The sequence below is a fragment of the Caretta caretta genome, chromosome 3 (genome assembly GCF_965140235.1).
Source record: "Caretta caretta isolate rCarCar2 chromosome 3, rCarCar1.hap1, whole genome shotgun sequence".
Taxonomy (NCBI): Eukaryota; Metazoa; Chordata; order Testudines; family Cheloniidae; genus Caretta; species Caretta caretta.
The window spans coordinates 148,367,943-148,395,783 of record NC_134208.1 but is presented as its reverse complement, the minus strand read 5'-3'; the positions used below and the strand labels follow the sequence as shown (position 1 = coordinate 148,395,783).

Genomic DNA, 27,841 nt, shown 5'->3' with positions numbered 1-27,841 from the left:
TAATCATCCATCAACACTGCCCACCATAAAACATTTCAGGGAATGAGGAGAACCGTTAAAAAAAATAAGTTTGCTGTGGAAATTATTAGTAAAGTGAACAACTGTACTGGGGGAATTGCTGGCTATGCAGATATAGAATTCACAGCAGTGATAAACCAGCTTTTCTCCTTCAGTAGCCTGTACTATAGAAAGTGTAGAGAGAACATTTTCTAGGCCTGGACTGATTTATTCTAAGTTAGAAAACTCATTTGATGTAAAGAAAGCAGGAAAATCAATGGACAAAATCCAGATGGCATATGAAGACACAGTATTTGTGAAAATTTCTCAATGCTTTTACTATCATTTATTCAATCACTGTACTGAAACTTGCTTCAACTTTACTTACAAACTACTGATTTTTATTGTAATCACAGCAATTTTGATTTCAATGTACAATAGATTTTTTTTAAAAATGGAAACAAAAAGATTTAAATTGGTGATTAGAATCAAGTTTTTTTAAAATTAACAATTGATTCAAATTGCATTTATTTAAATCAATCCACCCAGGTTCTAGGACTGATTATAGCAATTCCCAGACCTTGTATCAATGAGACAAGGTGGGTGTGGTAATATCTTTTATTGGACCAAATTCTGTTGGTGAAAGACACAAGCTTTCAAGTTTACACAAGGTATCTCTATGTTGCAATTAGACACCAGTGGCTCACCTGTGCCAGCTGACTCAAGCTTAGGGAGCGAGGCTGCAGCCAGAGCTCTGCAACCCTCCCATCTCGCAGGGTCCTAGAGCCAGGGCTCCAGCCCGAGCCCAAATGTCTACACCACAATTAAACAGCCCCTTAGTCTGAGCCCCACAAGCCTGAATCAGCTGACATGGGCCAATTGCAGGTTTTTAACTGCAGTGTATACATACTCACAGAGCTCTCCTTCACGTCTGGGAAAGGTACCCAGAGTGTAACAGCTAAATACAACATGGAACAGATTTTCAATTAGCACACGCTGCAAGAGACCATTCAAGGTGAAGTGGGCATCTAACACCTCTACAATCATAGGACAAAGGAGGATAAGTGGGTTACCAATTGCTGTAATGAGCCATAAATCCAGTGTCTTTATTAAGCCCATGATTTTTGGTATCTTGCAGAGTTATGAATGTAAGTTTCCAGGCTCGCCTTTTGAAGGTGTTGTGCAGATTTCCTTTGAGGATGAGGACTGAGATGTGATTTTCAATTTCAGCCTGTTAATTTTTGATTTTGATGTCCCTATCCCACACAGTTCCTAATGTCGTATACATGTAAATCTACCTAAATTTAAACTGAAATGATATGCTTAGCTTTCATAAAACAGGGGAGGATATAATTTGTACTGTTAAAGAGCACTGGGATTGTTGGAATTTGTTTCCTAAGGGATCAATTAAAAGGAGTGCAGGAATGGAGAACAAGAATAGGAAAAGAACTACAGAAGACTGACTTGCAGAGGGAAACTACAGAATGGCAATTGGTATGAAGGTTCATCAAGAATCTGACCAATGAGCTGAATGCAGAAGGGACTCTCAAGTTTGCCTATAAATACCTTCACAGATAGAGTAGGATGGATTTTTGCCACATTGTTTAAAGGGAACTTTATTATAAAGCTACAGAGTTGAGTTAAGAAGGAAAAATCTGTCCCCATTAAACCTACTAAAGTTCATGTGGATAATTTTGAATGGAATTCAAGTCCAGGATAAGCAGAAAATGAAGACTGATCATATCACGAAAAGTGTGGATGAATTGCCTTGGTTATATGTGATTTAGAATTTTACATGAAATAAGAGAAAAGGAAAAAGTACTTTGCATGCCTTTAATAAAAGATTATATATGACTTCAGTAATTCAAAACAGAGATTTATTGCTTGGAGCAAGCAGTTAAGTTTGTGACTCTGGGCTGAGTAATGCAGTGATATAACATCTCTGCTTGCAATTTTAATAATCTGGCTGGCAAAATGAAAAATTTAAGTGATGTAATTCTGGGACTGCACTAGAATACTGGTATTTTGAACTGGGTTATCTCTGTAAAGCTATTTCTGTGGCGGTATAAAAATCAAGCCTAATGTTAGAAAATATGCACTCTTCCTAGACCACCGTTGAAGCTGTATATTCAACTGTACTATATATAAAAAAGGAATATATACATAAAAAAGGCAACCTTGTACTTCCCAAATAATAAATGGAAATCTTGTATTGTAGAAAGAGTCCCAAATCATTGCACAAAGTACAGCGTGTGCATGCATATATGTACATACACCCATGGGTGCACGCACGCACGCACGCATGCGCGCACACACAAATCACTTCCCTCAGAACTGAAATGCAATCGTGCTTCAATTAATCCAGCAGGCGGTACTCTCAGCTCCTGAAGACAAGTAGCACTGTAAAATTATTACACAACACCTCTGATTGCCCTTTGCTACCAGTTTCAGAAACAGACGTCAATGTCCTTGAAAAAAGGAAGGCAAACAACTGGGAAAAAAACAATAATAGGGAGAAATAGGGAGTGTGAAAAATCTATCATAAAACCTGACCTAAAAATAATCCTTATTGAATGGCTGTGAAACTGCTATAAGTGTGCTGAATGATTTGGTGGAAATACTAATAATTAAGAGATGTTGTCAGTGTGCTTTGTGAAGCAGTATCTGAATTTTCTTCAACAGGATGCCATTCACATCTAAGTATTATAGCAATCTCAATTTTTTCCACTTGCTTACTAACCTTAACAATGGCATTCTATCATATCACTAGTTTAAAAATCTCTTACATTTTAAAATTCTGTATTTTCATATTTCTAAAATTCCACTTGCACATCTCATGATACTTACATCCTAAATTTAATTTTCATTGCTCTATAGTGAGGAAACCTTGTCTGTCTCCCTCTCTCTCCAAAACCAGAAATCATTTTGAAATCTTACGTACCTTCAGTTTCTAGTTCAGTAACAAAAGGAGGCCTTTTTGGGACATTTCCATTAACACCAGTCTCTCAGAACACAAATGAAACAATATTTGGGATACAAACACTGCAGAACATACCATGGCACTGTCCATTCCAGCCTCTGAATCCATCTGTGCAAGGAACGCAGTGGTAAGAGCCAGGACCATTAATGCATTGTTCATCTGGACAAATACCTTGGGTCAGGCATTCGTCAATATCTTTAAAAATAAGAAAATCTAGGTTGGAATCATAACAGGCTGTTGAAGAACAAACTAGTCTGATTATTGTAACTGCATTTATATATTAAGTTGTATATTTTGAACCAGATTCTCAGAAGGTGTATATCAGGATAGCTCTACTGAAGTCAGCAGACCAGATCCTTCTCGTCTGGTGTAAGTCAGCCTTGTTCCACTGAAGTCAAAGGAGTCCCACAGATTTATACCAGCTGTGGATCAGATCTTTTATTTATAAATTGATTAACGATACCAGAGTAATCACTTGTAGCTTCACTATTAAATTATGGAGTTGCTTATAGTGGTTCCATAGTGAAGGACATATCAAGCTTTTGGCTTTGATGGGAACTGACTACCTCTGTGTTGCTCAGCCCATTTACCATTTAAATAAACTAAAACTGGGAAATGCTCCTTGAGCTGACCTTGAATTTCTGAGGGTATTGTGAGCATTAAAAATGTTCCTGGGTGAGATATAAACCTGCAAAACCCCTTCTTTAGAGAAGTTTGGGTGAATCTCATGTTTTCAGCACCCCCAACTAACTAACTCCAGCCACTCTTAGGACCTTGTAGAGGCTTGTCTCACCAGCACTGCGGGTCTCACTGCATGCCCAGTTTCCCTAGCTAAAGTGAGATTTGTTGAGAGCATAGAGGGGGGAAATTGAGGCTCCCCTAGGCCCTTTTGTATGCAGAATTATAGGGCAGATAAGTTGTGGGAGGACTAAAAATGCAGGCAGTCAGAGCGGCAATCGAAGACATGGGTGGGTAATGGAGGGCTATTAGGTCTAAGAAGAGGGTGTGTGTGACTGGACAACCCCATGAGGCTACAGAAAAGGTTCTGGCAATGTACGGGGTAGGTGGCTGCATCAGCACAGATTCCACTCTGATGGTCTAGCTCAGTCACATCAGAGCAGGGAGCTTATGTCTAAACCTCAGAGCAATCATTGACAGGCTCTGCAGCTCCACAAATAACTCCTGTCCACATACAGAAGAACCCCATGCTACTCACAATACACACACTTTTACATACAAAAAGCTAAAGCAACAGACTCTTAAGGTTGCAAAGTCAAGCATTCCAAGTTAGGAAATGTCAGAATTAAGGTTGCCTGTGCAGCCTTAATGCCATTCCCTTGTGCATATGCCTTATGCTACTAGTCTTTAATACTATTTTTTCCATAGATCTCCTGCGTCATCCAATGGACAGGATGCATTCAATCTCCCAGCTCCTAGTCCCCCCCATCTCCAGACCCCATGTCCCAATCTATTCCGCACACCATACTTCTGCCCAGCTCTTGTCCCCACTATATTCAAGACAAGCTGTTTCTTACTCTATCGTGCCCGGGCAAAAGCAGCGGGAGTACTGAAAGCACAAAGGAGACAGTCTTCCTGCTGTCCTTTCCAGTGCCCAGTGCCACAGTGGTTCCCAGGAGCCGGAAGAAGCAACTGCAGGGAAAGTACTGTTCTGCCCCTACCTTCCTGGGTTGGAACATTATCAGTGCAGATTAATCTTCAGAAAATTCAGCCTCCAAACTAACAATTCTCTACTGAACATGTGCAAATGACAATTTTTCAAAGGTTTAGAATTTGACCAAATTTAGGTAGTTTTTCATGAGAACAGCAAAAGGCACATCCCTGACACAAAGACCACCCCTTGCCAAATTTCAAGCCTTCGCTCCGAAACATGGAGGCACGAGAGCTTCTGAATGAAATGGCTGTAAGACTTTTTTTTTTTTCCCCCCACATGGGCAAAACAATATATTTCCCTCTAAATTTGTTCTCAGGAACTGCTGGACCATTTTTGTGAAAAATTTCCAAAAAACCTGAGCTTGAGGTAGATATGCAGCATGGAAAATGTCTGCCCGTATAGTTAAAGTCCAGCAAAGTTATAAGAAACTGACAACAGGATCTTATCATGCGAAGTGTCAGGCAACCTTAACTATAAGCAGCACTACCAGCTCTGCCTATGATAATAGGCCACTTTAATTCTGAACTCCGAAATAGCAACTTGTATGTACTCTTAAAATATGACCACTGGGTAAGTTCCAGATCTATTATATGTGTGGGTGTGTAAAGTCTGAAGTAAGGTATGGTGTTCTAGTGAGTGATTTGCAAGTATTGTGTGTAGTGTGTGTGTGCGGTGGGGGGGTTGTGTGGGAAGCGGAAGGGAGTTATTTGTGGAGCTGCAGAATCTGTCAGAATGGTAAATGTCATGTGTGGGTGTAATGATGTGGTGAAAATGGTTCCCTTAACATGTCATTTCCTTGGTTTGAAGGGTTAGCGTGGGAGGGTTTTTCCCTTAAGCAACCTTAACTAGTTTTCAATGTAAAATTTGTTTGTAGGAACTATATGTGTTATATAATGGGAAGCTACTGTGCAAAATCTGGGAGAATAAGAAACGTGATGCACTGGAGTGAATGTTTTTAAACAATCAGTAACAGAAAATAATGGATGGGTCAAACTAGGAGTTCTTCTTTAACAAAACCTGCAGCAGCAAATCTATTTGCTGCTATCACTGGATGCTACTGTGAATGTCTGTATGTAAAGTCTCCTACTGGAAAGTTGCTAAACACAAAGTAAAAGGAGGACAGATAGAAGAAATGATGATGGGCTTGATCTTTCAAGACGCTGAGCCAGATATGAGTATTGTGACAGGGTCGGGCCAGATGGCTATAGGAGAGTAATTTTTTTTTTTTTTGAAGCAGAAAAGAATTTTATTTGTGTAACACTTACAAAGAATCACCAAAAAGGATAAAGCAAAACTATGCAACAAAACAAAAGCAAGCACAAGGTATAACACAGCAGCCTTCAGGAGGAAGAAGTGTTCAGGCTAGCCTGGGCCCAGAGCGGGGCAGCTTCCTCGACACTCGTGGTCTTCCACCTCCTCGAGTTACCTAGTGCCACGCCCAGTGTCACCGATTATTCCTCTCCTGAGAGTGCCCGACAAGATGGGCACGGCTGCGGGGTGGCGGTTTAAGGGTGGGGGGGGACGTACACCCACGTGTGATAGGACCCCTCTTAGGTGACAGTGATGATGGTATCCACAGCGGCAACGGCTGGGGCTTCTCTCTCTTCCCCTCAATCAAAGGGTCAGACGGAGGGAACCGGACAGGGTCACCGAGCAGAGAACCTCGGACAGCACCCACCGCTCCTCGAAGGCGTCAAGGGAGTCAGTGGACGCCGCTCAGAGGAACTCCGCCTGGATACGTGAATGTACTGAGGATCGGAAAACGGCCCTACAATCGCAGGACGCTTCACTAGCCAACCTCCCCTCTCTGGTTTTATAAATGGTTGTTTTAGCTAGGGCTAGGAGGAGGTTAACCAGGGGATCTCGCGATTTTGTGGGGCCACGGATGGGGAGTGTGTAGATAAAAAGGTGAGGGGAAAAGTGTAGCCAAAAGCGTAAGAAAATATTCGCGAGGAGCCGGAAAAGGGGCTGCAGCCTGGCACACTCTAAATATACGTGCGCCAGAGTTTCCCTCACGTTGCAAAAAGGGCAAGTATCCGGGATGGGGGTGAACCGCGTCAAAAACACACCCGTGCTCACAGCTCCGTGAAGGAGCCGCCAAATAATGTCCCCAACGGGCCTTGGGACCAAGGTGGAATACAGGCTGGCCCACCGGGGTTGCTCACCCTCCAAAGGTGGCAGGAGGTCCCGCCACTTTGTATCGGGGTGGGACACCAGGGTGTGGGCGTGAAGGGTGTGAACGTGAGTGTGTATAGATATTTCCGTGGCGCAATTTGGAAGCTGACCGGCTGCAGTTCATGCAGCCGGCTCGCAGTGAAAGGGTGAGGGGTTTGTTGGGATCTACGGGGTAGGGGCCCAATTGAAAGGTCCGGCAGGCCTGGGGTAGAGGGAGGGTGGGTGGGGTGCGCCCTCGCGCACAGCTCGGTTGAGATAAGCCTGAGCAGCGGGCGTTAAGGCGGCCTTCACCTCCTGAAGAACGCGCCGGGGGGTATGAGGTCTGGAGAGCCCCATGCACCGAGCAAGCGTCAGGGGATCCAGCCAGTCTCCCCGGTCGTAGTCCAGGAGGTCTCCAACTCTCGTGACTTCTGCCAGGACCAAACTCTGGCGCACCGAGCGGGACTCCGCCGCCTGCACACGGAGCTGGGGGTTGTGTAGCAGGGGCTCCGCGCGGAGATCTGCTCCCACGGTGACCGCCACGGACCTGGTTGTTGAAAACAGTTTCCAGGTCCGAGGAGCTCCTGGTAGAAGACCGGCAGCCCAGAGAGATCTCGCAGAAAACCTCTCGGACAGAGATAAAAGAGCTGCCAGTCGTATCGGAGCCCTTGGAAGTGGCGCAGGAAGGCGTGCGCCAGTATGCTCCATGTCGATCTACCTGCGCTATAAAGGAGCCTCTGCAGGGCCTGGAGGCGGAAGACACGGATCTGAGTGTGCAGACACTTCAGGCCCTGCCCTCCTTCCTTCAGGGGTAGATGAAGAACCCCAACAGGGTCCCAGTGCATTCCTGACCAAAAGAACTCTAGAATCGATGTCTGGAGGTTGGTCAGGAAACCCGGGGCCGGGACCAGGGTGTTGAGCCGGTACCAGAGCGTGGACAGGACTAGTTGGTTAAGCACCAGTGCTCTCCCTTGGAGGGAGAGACATCGGAGTAGCCTCGTCCATTTCCGGAGCCACTCTATCACCCTGCCTTCTAAATTTTGCCAGTTCTCCAGCAGAGAAGGGTGCATGGCAGAAAGGTAAACGCCTAGGTACAGCAGTGGACCTGCGCTCCACCGGATGGTCTGAAGCGCAGGTGGGATGGAGCTCACCTGACGCCAGTCCCCCACCGCCAAGCCAGAGCTCTTGACCCAGTTGACTCGGGCGGAGAAGGCTGCCAAATAGATGGCCTGGCAAGCCTCCACCCGTGCCAAGTCCCCCGGGTCCTGGGACCACGAGGAGCACGACATCGGCGTATGCCGACAGGACCAGCCACAGCTCCGGCTTCTGCAGCACCAACCCTGTCAACCTCCTGCGGAGGAGACAGAGGAAGGGCTCGATTGCCAGAGCGTACAGCTGGCCCAAGAGGGGGCACCCCTGCTGTACTCCTCGCCCGAAGCTGACCGGTTCAGTCAGGGTCCAGCTGAGCCTAGCCAGACGCTCCGCGGAAGCGTACAGCACCCGGAGAAAACTCACAAACTGAGGTCCGAATCCAAATGCCTGCGAAGTGCCCAGGAGGTACCCAGGGTCCAATCTATCGAACGCCTTCTCCTGATCAAGAGACAGGAGGGCGAACGACAGACCGTCTCTACGCCCGAGTTCCAAAAGGTCTCCGACTAGAAATAGGTTGTCAAAAATGCTGCGACCCGGGACAGTATAGGTCTGGTCTGGGTGGATCACGTCCGCCATCACGGACCCTAGCCGCAGCGAGATTGCTTTCGCTACGATTTTGTAGTCCGTGCTAAGGAGCGAGACGGGACGCCAGTTTCGTAAATCGCGGCGGTCCCCCTTCTTCGGCAACAAGGCGAGCACCGCTCGCCTGCACGAAAGAGGAAGGACCCCACCCTGCAAAGACTCAGCCCAGACAGTGGCCAGGTCTGGGCCAAGGATGTCCCAGAACGCGCGGTAGAACTCCACGGTCAGCCCGTCCATGCCCGGAGATTTATTAGTGGGCATGCGATGGAGGGCTTCCAAGAACTCGGCCAGGGTGAGAGGCAGCTCTAGTCGGTCTCGGTCGCCCACGCTGACCGTGGGGAGTTCCTCCCAGAGCACCTTGCAAGCGCCAGGATCGGTCGGATCTGGGGAGAAAAGGCTTGTGTAGAAGTCATGGGCCCTCCCACACATCTCCACCGGATCCGTGAGGGGGGCGCCGTCTTCTGCTAGAAGGCAGGTGACGTGTTTCTTGGCCCCCCTCGTTTTCTCAAGGGCGTAAAAGAAATGGGAACCGCGATCCATCTCCCGAAGGAGGCGGATGCGGGATCGAACAAAGGCCCGATGGTCCTCGAGGGCCCGGAGCTCCTCCCGCTTCTCCCAGCACGCTCCGCAAAGGAATGGGTCCTTGGGGCTGGTGGCCAGACGCCTCTCCATCTCTAAGACCTCCCGTTCCAACTGCTCTGTCGCTGCATTTCTCCTTCGGCTAGTGCCCCGAGTGTAGTCACGGCAGAAGAGCTTGGCGCGCACCTTCCCTAGATCCACCATCGTCGCGCCGAGGGAAAGGCACGCCGCTGCTCTCGCCAGGCCAGCCAAAACTCCCGGAAGGACATCACGAAGCCCTCATCCTCCAACAGGCTGTTGTTAAAATGCCAATAGTCCGGCCCTGGCCTCTCTGTGCGAAGGGAGGCTGTTATGGTGGCTAGATGATGGTCGGAAAATGGGGCCGGCCGAATGTTGGAGGAGTGGGCTTGTGAAAGATGGAAACGGGATAAATAAATACGGTCCAACTGAGAGTGGTGTGACCGATGGGCCTCCACCCGGACAAAGGTGAACGTGGAATTGTCATCTGGGTGATGGTCACGCCAGACGTCCGCTAGGGAGCGATGTTCGACTATTCTTCGGAGAATGTTTGCGGCGGCCGGGCTCAGCTTGGCCCCTGAGCAGTCCTGTTCCTCAAGGGTGGTGTTAAAGTCCCCTCCCAGGACTAGGAACTCGTGAGAATCTAGGGTGCCGAGGAAGTCGGACACCCGCTGATAGAATTGCGGCCGCTTCGGGCTCGTTGTCGGGGCATAGATGTTAACGAGGTCGACCACGAGCCCCTCCATACGGACTCGGAGATGCAGCAGGTGGCCCGGCACGGCCTCAGTGACCCCTAGCACCTCGGACCGTAGGTTGGGGGAGAACAGGGTCACCACTCCAGCTTGTCAAATCGTGAAGTGGGTAAAGTAGACCCAGTCCCCCCACTCCAGCCGCCAACTGTCCTCGGCGGTCGGATCCGTATGGGTCTCCTGCAGGAAAACCACAGAGTACCCCCCTTCCCGAAGGTAAGAGAGCACCTGGGACCTGCGGAGAGCTATCCTGCAGCCCCTGGTGTTCAAAGTTGCGATAATGAGAGGCGTAATGCGGAGGGCTGGGGGAGTGGGGTTTCCTTGTTGGCAGGGGTGTTTGCGGCCCCCGGCGCGTCGCGCAACAATCCGTGACCCATCCCGTAAGTGAGTAAATCATCACGGAAGCTGCGGGCCCGCCCGTAGGCCGCAGCACCGTGCCTTCCTTTCCCTCTACCCTCCTTTATAAGGGCCCTTGTGGCCTGGAGGAGTTGATCAAAGTCTCCCCATAGCTGGAAAGCCAGCTGTACCCTGTTGCGGGAGCCACGGATGTCTTCTAAAAACTCCCGCAATGCTTTTCGCAGCTCATGGGGGGGGGGGGTGATTTCCCGGTTATTCCCTAGTGGGGCTCTTGGTGCAGCCTTGTGGCCCGTGGAGGCGGGCAGGTAGGGTGCGGACCACTGACAGGGTATCTGACAGGCTAAAGTTATTAGGTCCGTCTCAAGCCTTGGGGTGGAAGGGGATGGCGGAGGGAAAATTGCAGCTCCTAATGGGTCGCGGCAGGAAAATGCAAAGGCTGCTCCTTGGGGGGAATCCGCAAAAAATGGGAAAGAAATAACCCCAGGGGCAGCAATAGCATTGCAGGAAGAGGTGGATTGGGCAGGGACAGGGGTGGGGGCGGGGTCAGTGGCGAGGCTCTGGGCTTCGGGAGGCAAGCAGCTGAGAGGTGGTGCCTCCCAAACAGATTCGAGGGTTAAGGGGATGGGGAGGGGGCTCCCAGTGATGCTAGGCGGAGGCTCTGTGGTGGATTTGGCAGCCATGGCATCAGGTGGTCGACCACCTTCTGTAGGGTGCCCGTCCAGGAAGGCGGTTAGGGGGAGGGAGCATGGGGAAAGGGGGACTGGGGTAAGGTTGCCCAGATCGAGGCCAGCCGGCAGTAGGTCATTCTCTCCCTGGGTGACCGGGGTCAAACCTAGGGCCTCGATCTCCTCATACATGGAGGAGGGGTCGTCTTCTGCCACCCCAGGGGTCTACCCTCTGGTGCCCGCTACGATGGTCGCTTCGGGGTTCGCGGGGGGTTCGGGTGATATTCGGGCAGAAGGGGCTTCCTCAGGGGTCTCAGAGGGGAGGGTCTCCCGTGGAGGGGAGATTCTACCTTCCAGTGCTATTTTGTCTTCCCCTCCCGACACCGGCGGAGGGATCTCACTCGTAGGCACAGTGGAAGGCTCAGTGTCAGTGCCTCCCTTCCTGGTCTTCCGGGGAGCCTCCGCATCGGATGGGTGCAGCGGAGCTCGAGCCTTCCACTTGCCTCGCTTTCCCTGGACTAGGGTCCAGCCCTCCATAGCATCGTCTGGGGGCTGGTTAGCAGGGGTCGTGTTGGGGGGCAGAGGCGATGGTTCAGGGGCTTGGGGGGGTAACGGTGAGGCAGCATGGGGGGGGCAGATCTCCTTGGGGCGGGCCCTCTCCTATGCCTGGTAATATCTTTGCTGCATCCTCCTCCATAGGCTCTGCTGGATTGTTAACAGCAAGGGCGGGGCTCCCTCGCTCGTCTGGGCGTTGTAGGGGAGGTGTCTCTTGGGCCCGGGCAGGAGCAGCGGTTGATCGAGCAGGAGGAGAGGTGGTTTCAGGTACCGGGTGGCCAGGGGCGTTGGCAACGACGGAGCCGATGTCCTGCCGGGTCTCGGGGGTCTCAGGTGCCCCTCCCCATCGGGCCAAGAAGCAGTATCTTCGGACATGCCCCGCTGATCGGCAGAGGTAGCGCCGGGCCTCTCCTGTGGAGTAAAAGACCCAATAGCGGGCTTCCTGGTAGGGGACTAGGAAGGACTCCTCGAGCGCCTCTCCGTCACACACTGCCGGCGGCGGTAGAAGCTGCACTTGCCAGCGGAACGAAAGGACGTGACGGAGGGTGGGGTCCTTGCAGCCCAACGGGAGAGGGCTGATGACAGAAATGGATTTCCCCAGGGTGGAGAGAGCGGGTAACAGGGCGGCATTGGGTAGAAAAGGAGGGACGGAGGTCAGGATTAGGCGGACGCCCAGGTTCTCTAGCGGTTCCAGGGGAACGAACACCCCCCCCACCGCCAGGCCCTTCTCCACCGCCTCCTGGGCGGCAGCCTCTGATGCTAAGAAAAAGACGACGTTCCCGTACATTTTGGAGGCTGCCACAATAGCCGTGGGTCCTACCACCCTCACCAACGCCTGCATGTATGTCTCCACGTGGGGCGAGGTGGGCACCAGGAGGCAATGGACGCCGTGCTTCCTGGTCATGATGGGGAAGGGGCCCCGGCCGCTATTGATGGTAGCGGAGGTGGTGGGTGGGCGAGATGATGAGACCGCAGGCGGTGGGGGGCTGCTACCGCCCGGGCCTACGCCCTGGGGGCCAGGGGAGGGACGCTCGCAGAGCTGGTGGAGGCAACAGCGGGGAGAAACGCCATGGTCGATGACGAGGCCGCAGCGGTGGGGGCAGCACCTGCCATGGAGGGCCTGGTGGTTGTAGCAGGGCTCTTTCCCCTCTTCACATGCTGGCCTTTCCGGCCAACTGGGGGGGGGCTCTCCTAGAATCTGGGGGTGGGGGGGGTGTAGCAGCGGCAGTAGTCGCCCCGGTGCCTCCTGCTACCGATGCCCCAGCGGGGGCGGTGGCAGGTGTTTTGGCAGCAGCGGTGGGGGGGGAGGCTTGGGGGTTGGGCAGGGGGGTACGTGGGGGAGGGGCAGCTGAGGTTACTAAAGGGGCCTCACCCCTCTCATTCCCCGCCATCGTGAGCAGGAAGAGGCGGGGAGACACCAGAAGGAGGAGGGGGGAGGGGGAAGCAGATTAACCGCTTCTCCCTGTTGGGCTGCAGGCGGGGGGAGGAGGACCAAATGGGTCGGACTGGACAGGGGAAGGAAACAGGAGTTGGGGTTAGGTAGTAGGGGCAAACTGTGGGGTGGGCAGTTCTGGGGTGGTGGGGGGGAACGTGGTCCCACACGTGTTTGTCCAAAGAGTCTCGTTTGGTCGGCTATTGTGTCTGGTCCGGACGGCGAAATTCAGAGCAAGCAGCTGAATCCAAAGGCAGATGGCAAGTTGCCAGCAGGAACGGACGGCGGGGGGGCCGTGACGGTTATAGTAGTGTTGGGGGGGGCACCGATGGATCAGGGGGGCAGCTCTGTGCCACACCCCTGTGCCCCTACAAACGCAGTTATGACACAGTCAAACTCCCCCCACACGAGGGTACAGTTCAAAAGTTACTCAGTCTTACACCCCCCTCCACGATGATTTGTAGCTTCCCTGGGTGATGTCTTTGTCGGCTGTCTTCTCTCCCGGGCTTTGTGGAACATTCCAAAAATGCCAAGTAGATAAGAAGAAAAAAAAAATAACTTGTCGGTTAATTACAGGTCCACAGACGAACAGCAAACAGCTGGGTCTGGGGGCTTCCACTCCCCTCCTCCAGGGAGCGGGTCGGCAGACCCCCCCCCCCGGGGAGTTTCAGCTGGAGCAATAGCAGTGTCCGAGGGCAGGTGTGGGGGGGCTGGCAGGTAAGCTGGCAGCCGACCAGCACTCGAACGGCAGCAAAGAAAAACAACAAAAAAACCAAAAAACAAAACGAAGAAAAGGCGTCTGGCCCGGTTGCGGGGGGGAACTGAAGCAGGGTCAAAAAGTAAGAAAAGCCCAGGCCAAGGGGCTTTAGGAGAGAATAGAAAGCAGATAGCTGAGCAGCAAGTGAAGTAGGTCCCTTTTCCCTGGGTAAGGTAACAGGGAAGGTTCCAAAACAATCAGGAACCTTCTGGAGACAATTAAGACAGGCTGATTAGAACACCTGCAGCCAATCAAGAAGCTGCTAGAATCAATTAAGGCAGGCTAATCCGGGCACCTGGGTTTTAAAAAGGAGCTCACTTCAGTTTGTGGTGGGTGTGAGGAGCTGGGAGCAAGAGGCACTAGGAGCTGAGAGTGAGAACGCGGACTGTTGGAGGACTGAGGTGTACAAGCATTATCAGACACCAGGGGGAAGGTCCTATGGTGAGGATAAAGAAGGTGTTGGGAGGAGGCCATGGGGAAGTAGCCCAGGGAGCTGTAGCTGTCACACAGCTGTTCCAGGAGGCACTCTAGACAGCTGCATTCCACAGGGCCCTGGGCTGGAACCCGGAGTAGAGGGCGGGCCTGGGTTCTCTCCAAATCCTCCCAACTCCTGGTCAGACACAGGAGAAGTTGACCTAGACTGTGGGTTCAGAAAAACGGCCAAGTTGAGGGCTGCTGTGAAGCTCCAAGGCAAGCAAATCTGCCAATAAGCGCAAGACCCACCAAGGTAGAGCAGGAATTTTGTCACAGGATCTTCAACTCCCATTGAAGTCAATGAGCATTGAGGGTGCTCAATGCTTTGAACCCTAGAAGCAGTCTCAACTCCCCTTGTCTGTGATAAACTTAATCTCAAAGTGATGTATTGAAAGATAAAATAATGAAAAAATGAATCATAAGTTAAGACAATATTTTATTTTCAGAACCACGAAAGGACTCAAATAATCTTATTTTCCCCTATCTTTAGCACACAAAATAAATAATCCAACTATGATTCTCTCATCCACCCCTGCCCACAAAGAACACTTAAAAGACTATGCAAGGACAATCCCAGAGCTAGATTTTAAAAAAGCGAACCCTTGCCAATGGGATTGAGGAGCCTGCAAGACAAGCTCACACTTCCAGGTTATGAACATCCCAGTCCCAGTCCACATGAATTTAACTGGAATGGCCTCTCCAAGAGAAGTAACTGATTGGTATCCACTGGTAAAGACACTACAAATGAATTAACGGTCTCTCCACTCAGCTTGTGTTTGGATTGGATTTATAATCAGGTCTGAGCTTGTTCTCTGAAGCACAGGGCCAAACAAAACAAACATGTTTTGCGTATGTTTCTGCTTGGACCCAATTATAAATACTGCCCTACAATCAGTATTTTCTTAAATTTCTTCGAATAAACACAGTTCCTCCTTCATTGTTTAGCCAATGTAGAACTATCATGTATACATGTACATTTTATTTTAACAATCTCAAATTACTTGATCTCACTTTGGAATCTTTTTGTTGTCAGTAAAAAATAACAAAACAAAAAGGTTTTTTTTAAATGCTACCCCTGAGCAACCCTGATTTACTAATATGCTCACTTCATAATTTCTGATGTATAATGGTGAAAATCTTCATGACCTACATTTTTAAAAGTGCATGCACAAAAGTACAATTAAGCTTGCTTGCACACAACCCCTTCACTTGTGCATCCATACTGGTTGTTGGATAGGAGTCCTTCTGAAAATCTGGACCAGTATGTCTTATGCCAGAATAAACTAGCCTAGGACAGCCTGTCCCACAGCAGGTGATGAGGATCATTTCAAACAAATATAAAAACAATGAAAAATACTTTGAACTGTCTTCTAAAGAAAACATTTTAAAGTCATTCTAAGTCACTCAAAAGAATGTGTGGTGCTGGATTGCTACCAGTTTATGGGTTACTGAAACGCAGACAAGGCAATCAGGATCCTACAGAATATAGGGTATTTTGTGTCTGTCTGTTTAATTATTATAGAAATAGGTTAACAAATTTCTTCTATGCTGAGTAATTTAGATTAAAGTACAAATGAGGATATATTTAAAATGGAATAATTGACTGTGGTTTTAATTCACTGATTATCAAATCAATGTTGAAGAGGTTAGGAAAAAAATCCCAGAAAACACACACCAGAGAAAAATTCATGCCAAAAAGCAAAAGGTACAAATTTTTAGGTCAGATGTGCTGGGACTTCTCTCTCATTCTATGAAATGACAGTGTCTGGTGGCAGCTTTATATTCCAAACAGCAAATGTAACCCTTTGTTCAATTTTTGTTGTTACACAAATGTAAAACATTAAAGATGAGCCTTACTGTGGACAGAGTTTTTATAAACAGATTGCAAGGAAAGAGATTAAAATGAAGTGTTAGACTCCAGGCAAGCAGAAGTTCAAGTATTGCCCAAATTATCACCCATCACAGAATTGCAAAAGAAGAGCTTTACTTTTGTTGTTGTATTTATTCTTCCATAATAGGATGTGTTATTTAATATTTTCATCAAATATCCAGAAGTTAAACATAACCATGATCAAATTTGCTACATTAAAATTAGAGGGGTATGAAATATTCAGAAAGACAGACTTAAAGTTAACTGGAGAAATTAGAAACACTAGTCTGGAAACAACAGGGGAAGATTCAATACTAACATACTGCTATTAACTTGCCAGTGGTTTGGCTTCCTTAATTTCACTGCCATACTTCTACTACTGTAGAGTCAAAACTCTGTCACATTGGCCTCTCTTTTCATTCAGCATTCACTGTTTCAACATTCACATTTATATGAGCCAATGGTATGTACACAGAAGCCTTCCCCACAGATGTGAGGTCTCAAACCTTCAACAAAATCTGAGAAGTGGGACAGGGGGAGAAACCAAAAGATGCACATAAACTTAAATTCATCATCAAGTAACCAGCACACACAATATATGCATTACCCCTATTCTTTCTTGTATGTTTGTCAGATAGTAGCGAATTACAAAAGAAAATGTTAATGTTCAACTTAAGAAGAGGAATTTAACAAAAACTGGAGAGTAATATATTATATATTAGAAACATTATGGGACAGACAGATCTTGCCTTCAGTTGCACTGGTGTAAATCCAGAAAAACTACTCCCAGATCCTCAAACGTACTTAGGTGCCTAACTCCTGTTGACTTCAATAGGAATTAGGCACTTAAATACTTTTGAGGACCTGGTCCTCTGTGTTTCTTGGAGTTCTCTGTATTACACTCTATCAGGGTGATCTGCCCCTTTGAGAGCCAGGATGCAGCCAGCCCTGTTCTGGAAAGAAGCAGTATCAGGTGATTGGGTCTGTTGATTACCAGCTTGGTGATACAGATGTGGGCCCCACTTCCATGAGGGAGCCTGGGTCCAGGAGCGTGATGGGAGAATACTCTCCTGTACTGCAGAAGAGGACTGTGAGGGAATAAGAGGCCCTGCAAACTGCTCTTACCCTCTGCCTCCACAGCTGGCTGAAGGTTCTGACCACCAAATTGCAGGAGACTAGAGGGCAGGGGTACAGTCTCATGTTGAGAACAGAACTATTACTTTATGTTGTCAGGCCACATTTCCTTTTTTGTGTTGGACAAAAAACAGAGCCCTGAGGCAAGGGCTATGAGTTGATCTGGATGTGGCTAGTTATTTTTCCCAGGCTGGTGATCAAATCCACCACCCTATACATACTCTGTTGGAAGATGACCAGAGAAGGTCAGATCCACAGCTATGTGGAGTCACCTGCAATTTTCCTATGCAAAGAGAAGAGAGAAGAGGACACAAGGGCTGTGCATGCAACTGAAGCCTCAGAGAGAAGTGGAGGGAAGAGTGATCAAGGCAACATATAAATGTTACATGAATAGTGTATTCACACTGTAGTGCTTATAGATGGCAAGAACGGACAGTTGGGTAATTCTACGGAAAACTGTGGAAAAGCAGATTGTCCTACCAAATTTGGGACAGTTGTGAGGTAAGGAGTTGTTTTGTAATTTTTTTTAAATATCTCACTCTGCAGCCAATCAGTTGAGGGGAAAATAAAAAAAATGATCAGGGAGACTCTTGATTTCATATCTGCAAAAAGCAATAACTTTTAAAATAAATAATTCTCAACACTCAATGTGGTTAACCATGTCCCTCTGTAGCTATACACATAAAAACACCTTGGGGTAGGGTTTGGGTTTTTTTGCCCGCTTCCTAACAAATATGTAATGAAGAAAACATTATATTGATCTCTTAGGCCCCATCCTCAAAGGTATTTAGGTGCAAAACTGACATTGATTTTGAGGATCTGGGCTTTAGGGCCTGATTCAATGCTTATTGAGTGCAAAGGGAGTATTTTCAATGACTTCAATTAACTTTGGCTCAGGCTCTTAATGATTAGTTTTAAAATTATTATTCTCATCATCATTTTAATAAAGAAGAGCAGTGGTTACCAATGCATTCTGTTCCTTCTTCATTGGCCATGAATCCTGTTTGGCAAATGCACAGGAAACTCCCTTCTGTATTTTCACAGTGCCCAAGGGAGCACAGATGGGGAGTCTGAGCACACTCATTGATATCTGTTTAAGAAATAAAAATATAAGGATATTGAAAAATGGAACATAATTGGGCATGAGTCTTTTCCCGACCCCACCCAACAAATACGTGCATTTGAAAAGACAGGGCTTGTAATGAGTTTAACTGTCTGAAAGCCGATAACACTTTGTTCTCTTAAACAGCCTCAAGAAGGGTATATCAAATCGTTGTAGATGGGAAAATCAGGCTTACTGGCTTAAGCTCTAGGAGTACCGCAATTACGTAAAGACTAAACAGTGGACACGATTCAAATCTCCATTTGCAAGTAATTAATGCTACAACAGTATTTGTGGTACTCCCCATATTAAGCATTGGCATTGCTATACAATTATAAGAATTTTAAATCTTCATTATTCTAGGTGTATTTGTATAAAATGTATTTAAATAAATAGTGTATTCGCACCAGTCAGGAGAGGTATTATTTTTGAGTAGTTATTGACTTTCTGATAACGTAAAAATGAGTAACGGAACATTTGAAAATATAATACAATCAAATGTAAAAATTACTGTGTTCATTCAGTATTACAGTTGACATTTTGTTTACACAGAAGTCAGGAACTTGATTCCTGATTCAGTTGTGACTGATCATCTGCTGTAATTCACAAGCAGCCTTTTGTATTCTTGTATATAGTGTTAACTTTAATGCCTTAATATAGGTAAAATATGGTAATATAAGTAACATATGGCTTAACTATAGTTGCTGTGGGCACCATAAGTCTGAACTTCTGGTTCCTGGACATGTAAAATCTCACCAATAAAACTGCATTAATAGAATGTTTGCATATATAACTTTATTTATTATTTTCAAAGAAAAAATGCAGAGAAAGGACTGATTCATCCTTCAAATACGTAAAGTATACTTGGTCCTGCCTCAGCGTGGTGAGATGGATTACATCAGTTGTTCTCAACGCGGGGTACGCAGAGGTCTTCCAGTGGGTACATTAACTCATCTAGATATTTGCTTAGTTTTACAACAGGCTCCATAAACACTAGCGAAGTCAGTACAAGCTAAAATTTCAAACTGGCAATGACTTGTTGTCAAGGTTCCTCCCCCACTCTGAACTCTAGGGTACAGATGTGGGGACCTGCATGAAAAACCTCCTAAGCTTATCTTTACCAGCTTAGGTCAAAACTTCCCCAAGGTACAAAATATTCCACCCGTTGTCCTTGGACTGGCCGCTACCACCACCAAACTAATACTGGTTACTGGGGAAGAGCTGTTTGGATGCGTCCTTCCCCCCAAAATACTTCCCAAAACCTTGCACCCCACTTCCTGGACAAGGTTTGGTAAAAAGCCTCACCAATTTGCCTAGGTGACTACAGACCCAGACCCTTGGATCTTAAGAACAATGAACAATCCTCCCAACACTTGCACCCCCCCTTTCCTGGGAAATGTTGGATAAAAAGCCTCACCAATTTTCATAGGTGACCACAGACCCAAACCCTTGGATCTGAGAACAATGAAAAAGCATTCAGTTTCTTACAAGAAGACTTTAAATAAAAATAGAAGTAAATAGAAATAAAGAAATCCCCCCTGTAAAATCAGGATGGTAGATATCTTACAGGGTAATTAGATTCAAAAACATAGAGAATCCCTCTAGGCAAAACCTTAAGTTACAAAAAAGATACACAGACAGAAATAGTTATTCTATTCAGCACAATTCTTTTCTCAGCCATTTAAAGAAATAATAATCTAACACATACCTAGCTAGATTACTTACTAAAAGTTCTAAGACTCCATTCCTGGTCTATCCCCGGCAGAAACCAGCATATAGACAGACACACAGACCCTTTGTTTCTCTCCCTCCTCCCAGCTTTTGAAAGTATCTTGTCTCCTCATTGGTCATTTTGGTCAGGTGCCAGCGAGGTTACCTTTAGCTTCTTAACCCTTTACAGGTGAGAGGAGCTTTCCCCTGGCCAGGAGGGATTTCAAAGGGGTTTACCCTTCCCTTTATATTTATGACACTTGTTTATACTGCTCTATATACTATACACTGAAATGTAAGCAGAATATTTATATTCCAATTGATTTATTATATGGTAAAAATTAGAAAGTAAGCACTTTTTCAGTAATAGTGTGTTGTGACACTTTTGTATTTTTATACCTGATTTTGTGAGCAAGTAGTTTTTAAGTGAGGTGAAACTTGGGGCTATTCAAGACAAATCAGACTCCTGAAAGGGGTACAGTAGTCTGGAAAGGTTCAGAGCCACTGCCCTAGAGCACAAGGTCTACATCTTCCTAGCAGCCAAGCAATGCAAGGCATCCCAAAGAAGGCAGGAAAGGCGCGAGGGTAACCGCTTCTTGCTCAACCCACTCCTCATTAGCCAGCATAAGAGAGTCAACTGCACTCTCAGGATAGTAGCAGTAGCACAGTCCAATGTGCACTGGGGAAATCTGAGAGAAATTCTGTTTCCCTGAGGCAGGATCCCTCCCAGAGCACCTCATGGGGTGGTGTGATCCTGCATCTCCCAAAATGCAGACTAGTGCCTCCAAAGCATGATTGAACCCACGAGTAAAACAGATTTTGACACTCACCATGCTCTATATATTTGTCAAACACACACTCATTGAGACAGGTCAGACAAGTTAAAATGGTTTCCTGCTTATTAACCTCAACTTCTAGTGATTTCAGTGAGACCTTTCATGAGCACTAAGTTCACACACACAAAAGTTTTTTAAAAAATTCCATTAGTCTTTGACTGGCTGAAAGGTTCACTGGAGCCGGCTTTTGGCAAATATTTCTTGATATACAAAAATTACATTTTTGAGTAGTTTTGGCATGTACAGAAGAGGATTTCTACATTCTACATAGCACCTTGCAGGAACACTCTATTTGAAAATGCTTCATACAGTGATTACTTTAGATTATTGAAGAAGTTCTTTCATACCAGAGCATTTTGTCTGTTGATCATTCAGCTTGTACCCATCATAGCAGATGCAGGTGTATCCCACAGGCAAATTAACGCAGTGTCCTGCTCCGCAGATATCAGGGTTCACTGTGCACTCATTGATTTCTAGATACACACACACACACAGAGAAAAAACTTATTACAAACTATCTTAAATAGTTCCGTAAATGGGTGATATTCAGTTATTCCAGCTAAAAGGAGAGGAACACTGAAGTCAGTTGTGACCACACTGATCGGTCCAACTTACCTTGAGTGCCTAACAGACTTACGGTCAGATGACTCTTCCCTCTCCCCTTCCTGCCCCCCCCAAGTCAAGTGTGTGCATATGCAAATCAAAAGTGAAGATAGAGTAAAATGAACATAATCATAGATGTTAAACTGTTAGCTGTAGCAGATTACAGAATTATTTTCACAGACTGCAGTTTTTAGCAATATCACAGGCTGTCTATGAAAACACACATTTCTAATTATGTGAAATATAGATTTGGCTACTTTATTATGAGCAGTATGACAACTTGGTTCAATATGAGGATTTTTTTTGTAGACCGCTCACAATATCAACCTCATTTTAAATTTCAAAACATTCTGTCTTAGAATGTAGTTTCATTAGTTTTGTCCTTAAACTTAATTTAAACCCTCTTTACCAACCTTGCAAGTCTAGGATTCAGGATATTTGCTGTTGAAATGGTGTCCAAATGGAAACCTTTCAAGTCAAAGAGGAGGAGGAAAGGTAAGAAAACTTTGAAAAACTATTGAAAAGGTTTGAGCACTAGTGTGTTACATGAAAGAATGTTACCTATGGATGATATATTTTCTGGATAAGGACCATGAATTATGTATGAAGATTATTAAAATCCCTCATTAAAGATCAAATTCCTTTGGGGTGCAATTATAAAAAGTCATGTGAAATGCTACTATGAGACATGGACTTGGCACTGGAAAAGGTAATATTTGAATGCCAAGCGGTATAACAAAGAAGAATGCAAATCATGGCTGTAAAGAGTGACTAAGAACTCAAGTGAAGGCAAAACGTTATTCAGAAATCCATCAAAGAAAGAAGCTGCAAAATCAAATGAATGGCTAAAAAATATGCACGAGTGGTTACATGTGAGGAACAAATTCCACTTTGGAGTGAATGTGAACTGTCACTGAGGGGAAAAAGGGTTAACGGTAAAACGAGAGTTTGTGACACATAGCACATTGAGGAAAGTGACCAGACTTGACCGTACACACATATGAGGTGGTAGGTCTAATCAAGAGGGATATGTCATGAAGAGTCTGAATGACAAGTCTGCTAGCAAACCTCAACCAGATGTGAACAATCTATTTGTGGCATATGAAGACATGTTCACGGGAAAAGGGTGTTTCCCAGTTACTTACAAGATGCAATTATGGGAAGAGACAAAGCTTGTTATATATGCCACCCTAAATGCTCCACAAGCCTAGGGAGAGCTGGAAAACTTTACAGCAAATGGGATTATTCTGAAGAGCTGACAGGCTGGGTTCACTCCTTGGCAACTGTAGAGACAAAAGGAGCTGGCTCAGACTTTGACCTGACTTCAAGGAGTTGAACAAGACAATTTAGAAGATATATTTCTTCTTGCCCACAAGGTATGAAATGTTTGCTGACATGGCAGGATCCAATTTTTTCAGCAAATCAGATACATCACAAGGGTTTGGCAGATTCCCATGGACACTGAAATCTCCAAGACTTGTACTTTCAGTAACCATTTGGCAGATAATGTTTCCTGAGATTGCCTTTTGGAACATGTTTTGCGCTGGAAGTATTTCACCTCATAACAATCTGTCCTAGATACAAGAAGGTCTTGCAGGAGAACATCAGGAACAACTGTGAAGAGTACTGAAAATTGCAAGAAAAAACAACATTAAGTGGGATAAGGCAAACTGTCAATTTCAAACAACTTAAATCACCTGCTTAGATGGGAAACTGGTCACAAAGGGAACAATGTTTACTGATTCTAATATTTAAATTATACTGACTGTGCACAGACACAAAGATAAAAAAAGAATTCAGAGATTGCAAGGCATGCTGAAGCAGATCAGTAAGTTCATACCCAGCTATGAAGTTTAAATAACGTATCTAAGAAAATAACTCACAAAGACTGAGGAAGGGCATGAATGCTAGATCATGAGAGAGCACTCAGATTTGGCACATACAGAAACATCAACACCAGTGCTTCAATTTATCTGACCCAGTGAAAGACAGAAAACTCTCCACAAAAATGCTTCACCAGAAAGACTGTGGGGAGTATTGTTACAGATACATGGAACTGAATGGCTGCCTGTCATGTGTGCCATAAAAGCTATGATAGCTGTAAAGAAAATGTTTTTGCAAATTAAAAAAATTGATGTTAGGCCATGAATATGTTTCATGATTTTTCTCTACGAATGTAGCTTCTGTGTTGGAAACTGACTATAAAAAAAGATGATTGCACTTCACAAGAAAGAACAGCCTCAAGGATACAGGGATTACTTAAATCCAAAAGTATGATACGAGCCTTCTAGTCACCTCTGATATCACCTACTGATTGTGGACACTCTGTCATCAGAAATATAGGATGAGCTGGAAAAGAAACACTGCAAGCAGTAATACAAAGTAAGTGACAGGTGGAGAAATCAAGTCCTACCTATCCCCAACATCAAAACGAACTTTTAGTGATTTCAGGAGTTTTCATAAAAGGTCCTTTTTAAGTTGTTAGTTAAATTAATAAATTATGCTGCCTCAGTCATCATTCAAATATTAAATCAGTCATCAAGACTGGAGCTGATGGAGTTTTAGTTGTATAGATAAGAAAGAAAGTGTCATTCCTTAGAGATAACATGGTGGAGGAAGTGAGAAGATCTGGATATGACCTGAAAGTGTGGGGAAAGTGAGAATATGAAAGGATGGCTCCAGGTTACTGTCCTGAGAATAGGGAGGATGATAGTGGCAGAGAAAAAGCACAGCAGAAAGTATGTGAGAGAAAAGATAAATTCAGATTTGACAGTATTATGTTTAAATTGAGGGAGACACATCCAGGAGATGTAAGAGGCAGGGTGAAATAGAGGATTGAATGAGCCAGGAGTGGATAGATAAATTTATTAGTTAGCATTGAGATATTAGTTGAAGCCATGCAAATGGATGAGATTAGCCAAAGAAGTGTGTTTAAAAAAAAAAAAAAAAAGTGGAGGGCTAAGAATAGATCCATGAGGAATCTACACAGAAGTGGGAGTGAGGAAGAGGCAGACGTGCCAAAAGAGATGCCAGAGTGGCAGAAGGAGAACCTAGAGAGGACAAGCAAAGCGTACAGATTGACAGACAGTGTCAAAAACATAGACATCCAAAAGGATGAGGCTGGGAATTGTGCTGGCCTTCAGATTTGACCAGGAAGAGCCTGTTGGACACCTTGGAGAGAGCAGTTTCAGTGGAGTGAAGTAGATGGAAGCTAGACTGGTGAAGATCTGGGCTGGAGCTGGAACAGTAACTAATTTATACCCACAAGCATGATTCTTTTTGCCTTAGTACTAGCAGAATAATTTTGGAAACATCAGCATGGAAGTAATCTTCAGTTTTGACCCAGGGGTGAAATGTGGACCCCGCTGAAGTCATTGCGGGTTTTGCCCCAAGTATCTGAAATGGTCTATGATGCTTTTCATTCAGCTGCTATGTCTTGACATAAGCACCAGTGTTGATAACAATGTGTAGGGTCATTCTTGCTGTCCACTTCTCTGACCCTGGACCTCTGAAGCCAAAGGAAGTTTTACCCTTGATTTCAATGAGAGTAGGATTAGACCATGTGTGATATTCACTGAGCAGATACATCACATTTGGAGTTACGGGACACAGTTCTCTGTCCTGCTCTTTTTCTCCTCTTTGTATTACATTTAATTCACAATCCTTGATGTTTAGTAATCTACAGTATAATTAAAGTAGCTTCTCACACTTCTTTTCAGTGTCCTCAGCTTGCTCACTGTCTTCCAATGTCTTCTCACCTTCATAAGGTTATCCAGGGTTAGTTATCCCTCTGCAGTCTCAAAGTGCAAAGAATTCTCACAGGCTTTATTCATCCCATTCTTATCTTTGCCTTCTGATAGCTTTCAATTTCTGCGTCCTCTATTGCTGTGGTTTCTACCAATGTTTTATCCATCATTGGTGTCTCTTACAACAGCCTGTTGATTACTTCTTCTAATGGCATGGCTGCCTCTGAGTCTTCCCCTGTCACTCAGGGATACATACTTGCCCCTCCAACAAGGCGGCTAATTTGAACTTACTTCATGCAGCAAAAGTTTTCATGTTTATGCTGGAGCATGAACAGTGCATCCTCCACAATGGACTCCCATTGTTATGTTGGTCACCTTTCCCTTCATTGAGCAGTCTATCTTGACTATTAAATATTCATTATAACTTGTAGTAGTAATATTATGGTAGTCTCTAGGAATCCCAATCATGGATCAGAGTCCCATTGTGCTAGGCACTGTACAAACATGTAAAAAACCATTTCACATCCTTTTTCTATGATTATACATTGTGCTTGCATTTTTATACCCACAATTCAATTGTGGGTGCAAATCTGAATATTAACTACCTGACTGTGGAGCAGATCAGATATCTAAAGGTGGAATTATTCAGATTTTCACCCACCATTTATTTTGTGGGCATAAAAATGAGGAAGCAAATTGTACCTGCAATCAAGGGAGCCCAAGTCCTAACTCTGCTGAAAACATACTCCTTACGGTGTTATTTTGCCCTCCTGTGTTGTACCTCCTAGTTAAGTATTCCCTGTGCTCTACTGTTACAGTCTATTTGCTATTACAATTCAATGGTAGTGTGGTACTAGTTAGGTGTTATTATCAGGAATGTGTTCAGAGTCATATCTTACCCTATTTTTACGCTAAAAGGCAAGTACCATACCTGTAACTTGAGTAGGTGCAATTACTTGACTTGCACTTGAAGTAGAAACTTCAGGGGCAACTTCAACAGGCAGGGGAGGGGAGGTTTTTTCAATCACTGCTGTTTGATATAGAATGGAAAACAATCATATTTAAGATATATTTCAACACATAACACACACAGTATTGAACTAATCTGACAGTATGAAGGCTTTTTGTAATTTACGCTTCTTTGATTCTAAATAAGAAAAACAGTTTGAGGTTTTTATCATTACACCACTTGAGGAAAAAAAACCTTTGTTCTGGGTTAAACAAATAATGTCTAGTGGCCAAATTTTTTGCACCTAAATTTAGACATCTAAATCTAGATTTAGGCACCTCAATGAGAGTCCCCATTATCAGAGGTGGATTGCACCCACAGCACAATGGACTTCAAACTTCTTGTTCTTATATTCAAGGTCATCCACCATTTCACCTCAGCCTACAATATCTGTCTTTGACTCTTAACACTTTGCCTACCTTTTGCTCCTTCAGTGATGCCAACCGCAACCCCTTCCAATCCCATTTCCTTCTTCCACTCCTGGATCTATAGAAGCGGCAAAGAGTCCTGTAGCACCTTATAGACTAACAGACATATTGGAGCATAAGCTTTCGTGGGTGAACACCCACTTTGTCGGATGTATGTAGTGGAAATTTCCAGAGGCAGGTATACATATGCAAGCAAGAATCAGGCTAGGGATAACGAGGTTAGTTCAATCAGGGAGGATGAGGCCCTTTTCTAGCAGTTAAGGTGTGAACACCAAGGGAGGAGACACTGCTTTTGTAGTTGGCTAGCCATTCACAGTCTTTGTTTAAGCCTGAGCTGATGGTGTCAAATTTGCAAATGAACGGAAGCTCAGACGTTTCTCTTTGAAGTCTCGTCCTGAAGTTTTTTTGCTGCAGGATAGCTACCTTTAAATCTGCTATTGTGTGTCCAGGAAGGTTGAAGTGTTCTCATACAGGTTTTTGTATATTGCCATTCCTAATATCTGATTTGTGTCCATCTATCCTTTTACGTAGGGACTGTCCAGTTTAGCCAATGTACATAGCAGAGGGGCATTGCTGGCACATGATGGCGTATATTACATTGGTGGACATGCAGGAAAATGAACCGGTGATGGTGTGGCTGATCTGGTTAGGTCCTGTGATGGTGTCGCTGGTGTAGATATGTGGGAAGAGTTGGCATCGAGGTTTATTGCATGGATTGGTTCCTGAGTTAGAGTTACTATGGTGCGGTGTGTCGTTGCTGGTGAGAATACGCTTCAGGTTGGCGGGTTGTCCGTGGGCGAGGACTAGCCTGCCTCCCACAGCCTGTGAAAGTGAGGGATCGTTGTCCAGGATGGGTTGTAGATCACTGATGATGCGTTGGAGAGGTTTTAGCTGAGGACTGTATGTGATGGCCAGTGGAGTTCTGTTGGTTTCTTTCTTAGGCTTGTCTTGCAGCAGGAGGCTTCTGGGTACATGTCTGGCCCTGCTGATCTGTTTCCTTATTTCCTCATGTGGATATCGTAGTTTTGAGAATGCTTGGTGAAGATCTTGTAGGTGTTGGTCTCTGAGGGGTTGGAGCAAATGCAGTTGTACCTCAGCGCTTGGCTGTAGACAATGGATCATGTGGTGTGTCCGGGATGGAAGCTGGAGGCATGAAGGTGGGCATAGCGGTCGGTGGGTTTTCGGTATAGAGTGGTGTTAACGTGACCGTCGCTTATTTGCACCGTGGTGCCTAGGAAGTGGACCTCCCATGTAGATTGGTCCAGGCTGAGGTTGATGGT

At 45.6% G+C, this 27,841-nt stretch overlaps 1 protein-coding gene across 8 annotated transcripts in view; it reads right to left on the bottom strand.

Annotated features, from left to right (window-relative positions):
- The window catches only part of LTBP1 (latent transforming growth factor beta binding protein 1), a 379,724-nt gene that overhangs the window by 98,166 nt on the left and 253,717 nt on the right, over positions 1–27,841 (bottom strand). For 4 of the 8 annotated variants that reach the window (XM_048843595.2, XM_075127005.1, XM_048843600.2 and 1 more), the window contains 4 exons: positions 26,056–26,154; positions 21,123–21,248; positions 18,092–18,217; positions 3,053–3,172 (listed from right to left, as the gene is read on the bottom strand). In XM_048843595.2, the coding sequence (XP_048699552.1) occupies positions 3,053–3,172; positions 18,092–18,217; positions 21,123–21,248; positions 26,056–26,154 (471 nt within the window). The remainder of the gene's footprint in view (positions 1–3,052; positions 3,173–18,091; positions 18,218–21,122; positions 21,249–26,055; positions 26,155–27,841) is intronic. The other 4 variants (XM_048843598.2, XM_048843602.2, XM_048843603.2 and 1 more) reach the window with 2 other exon arrangements.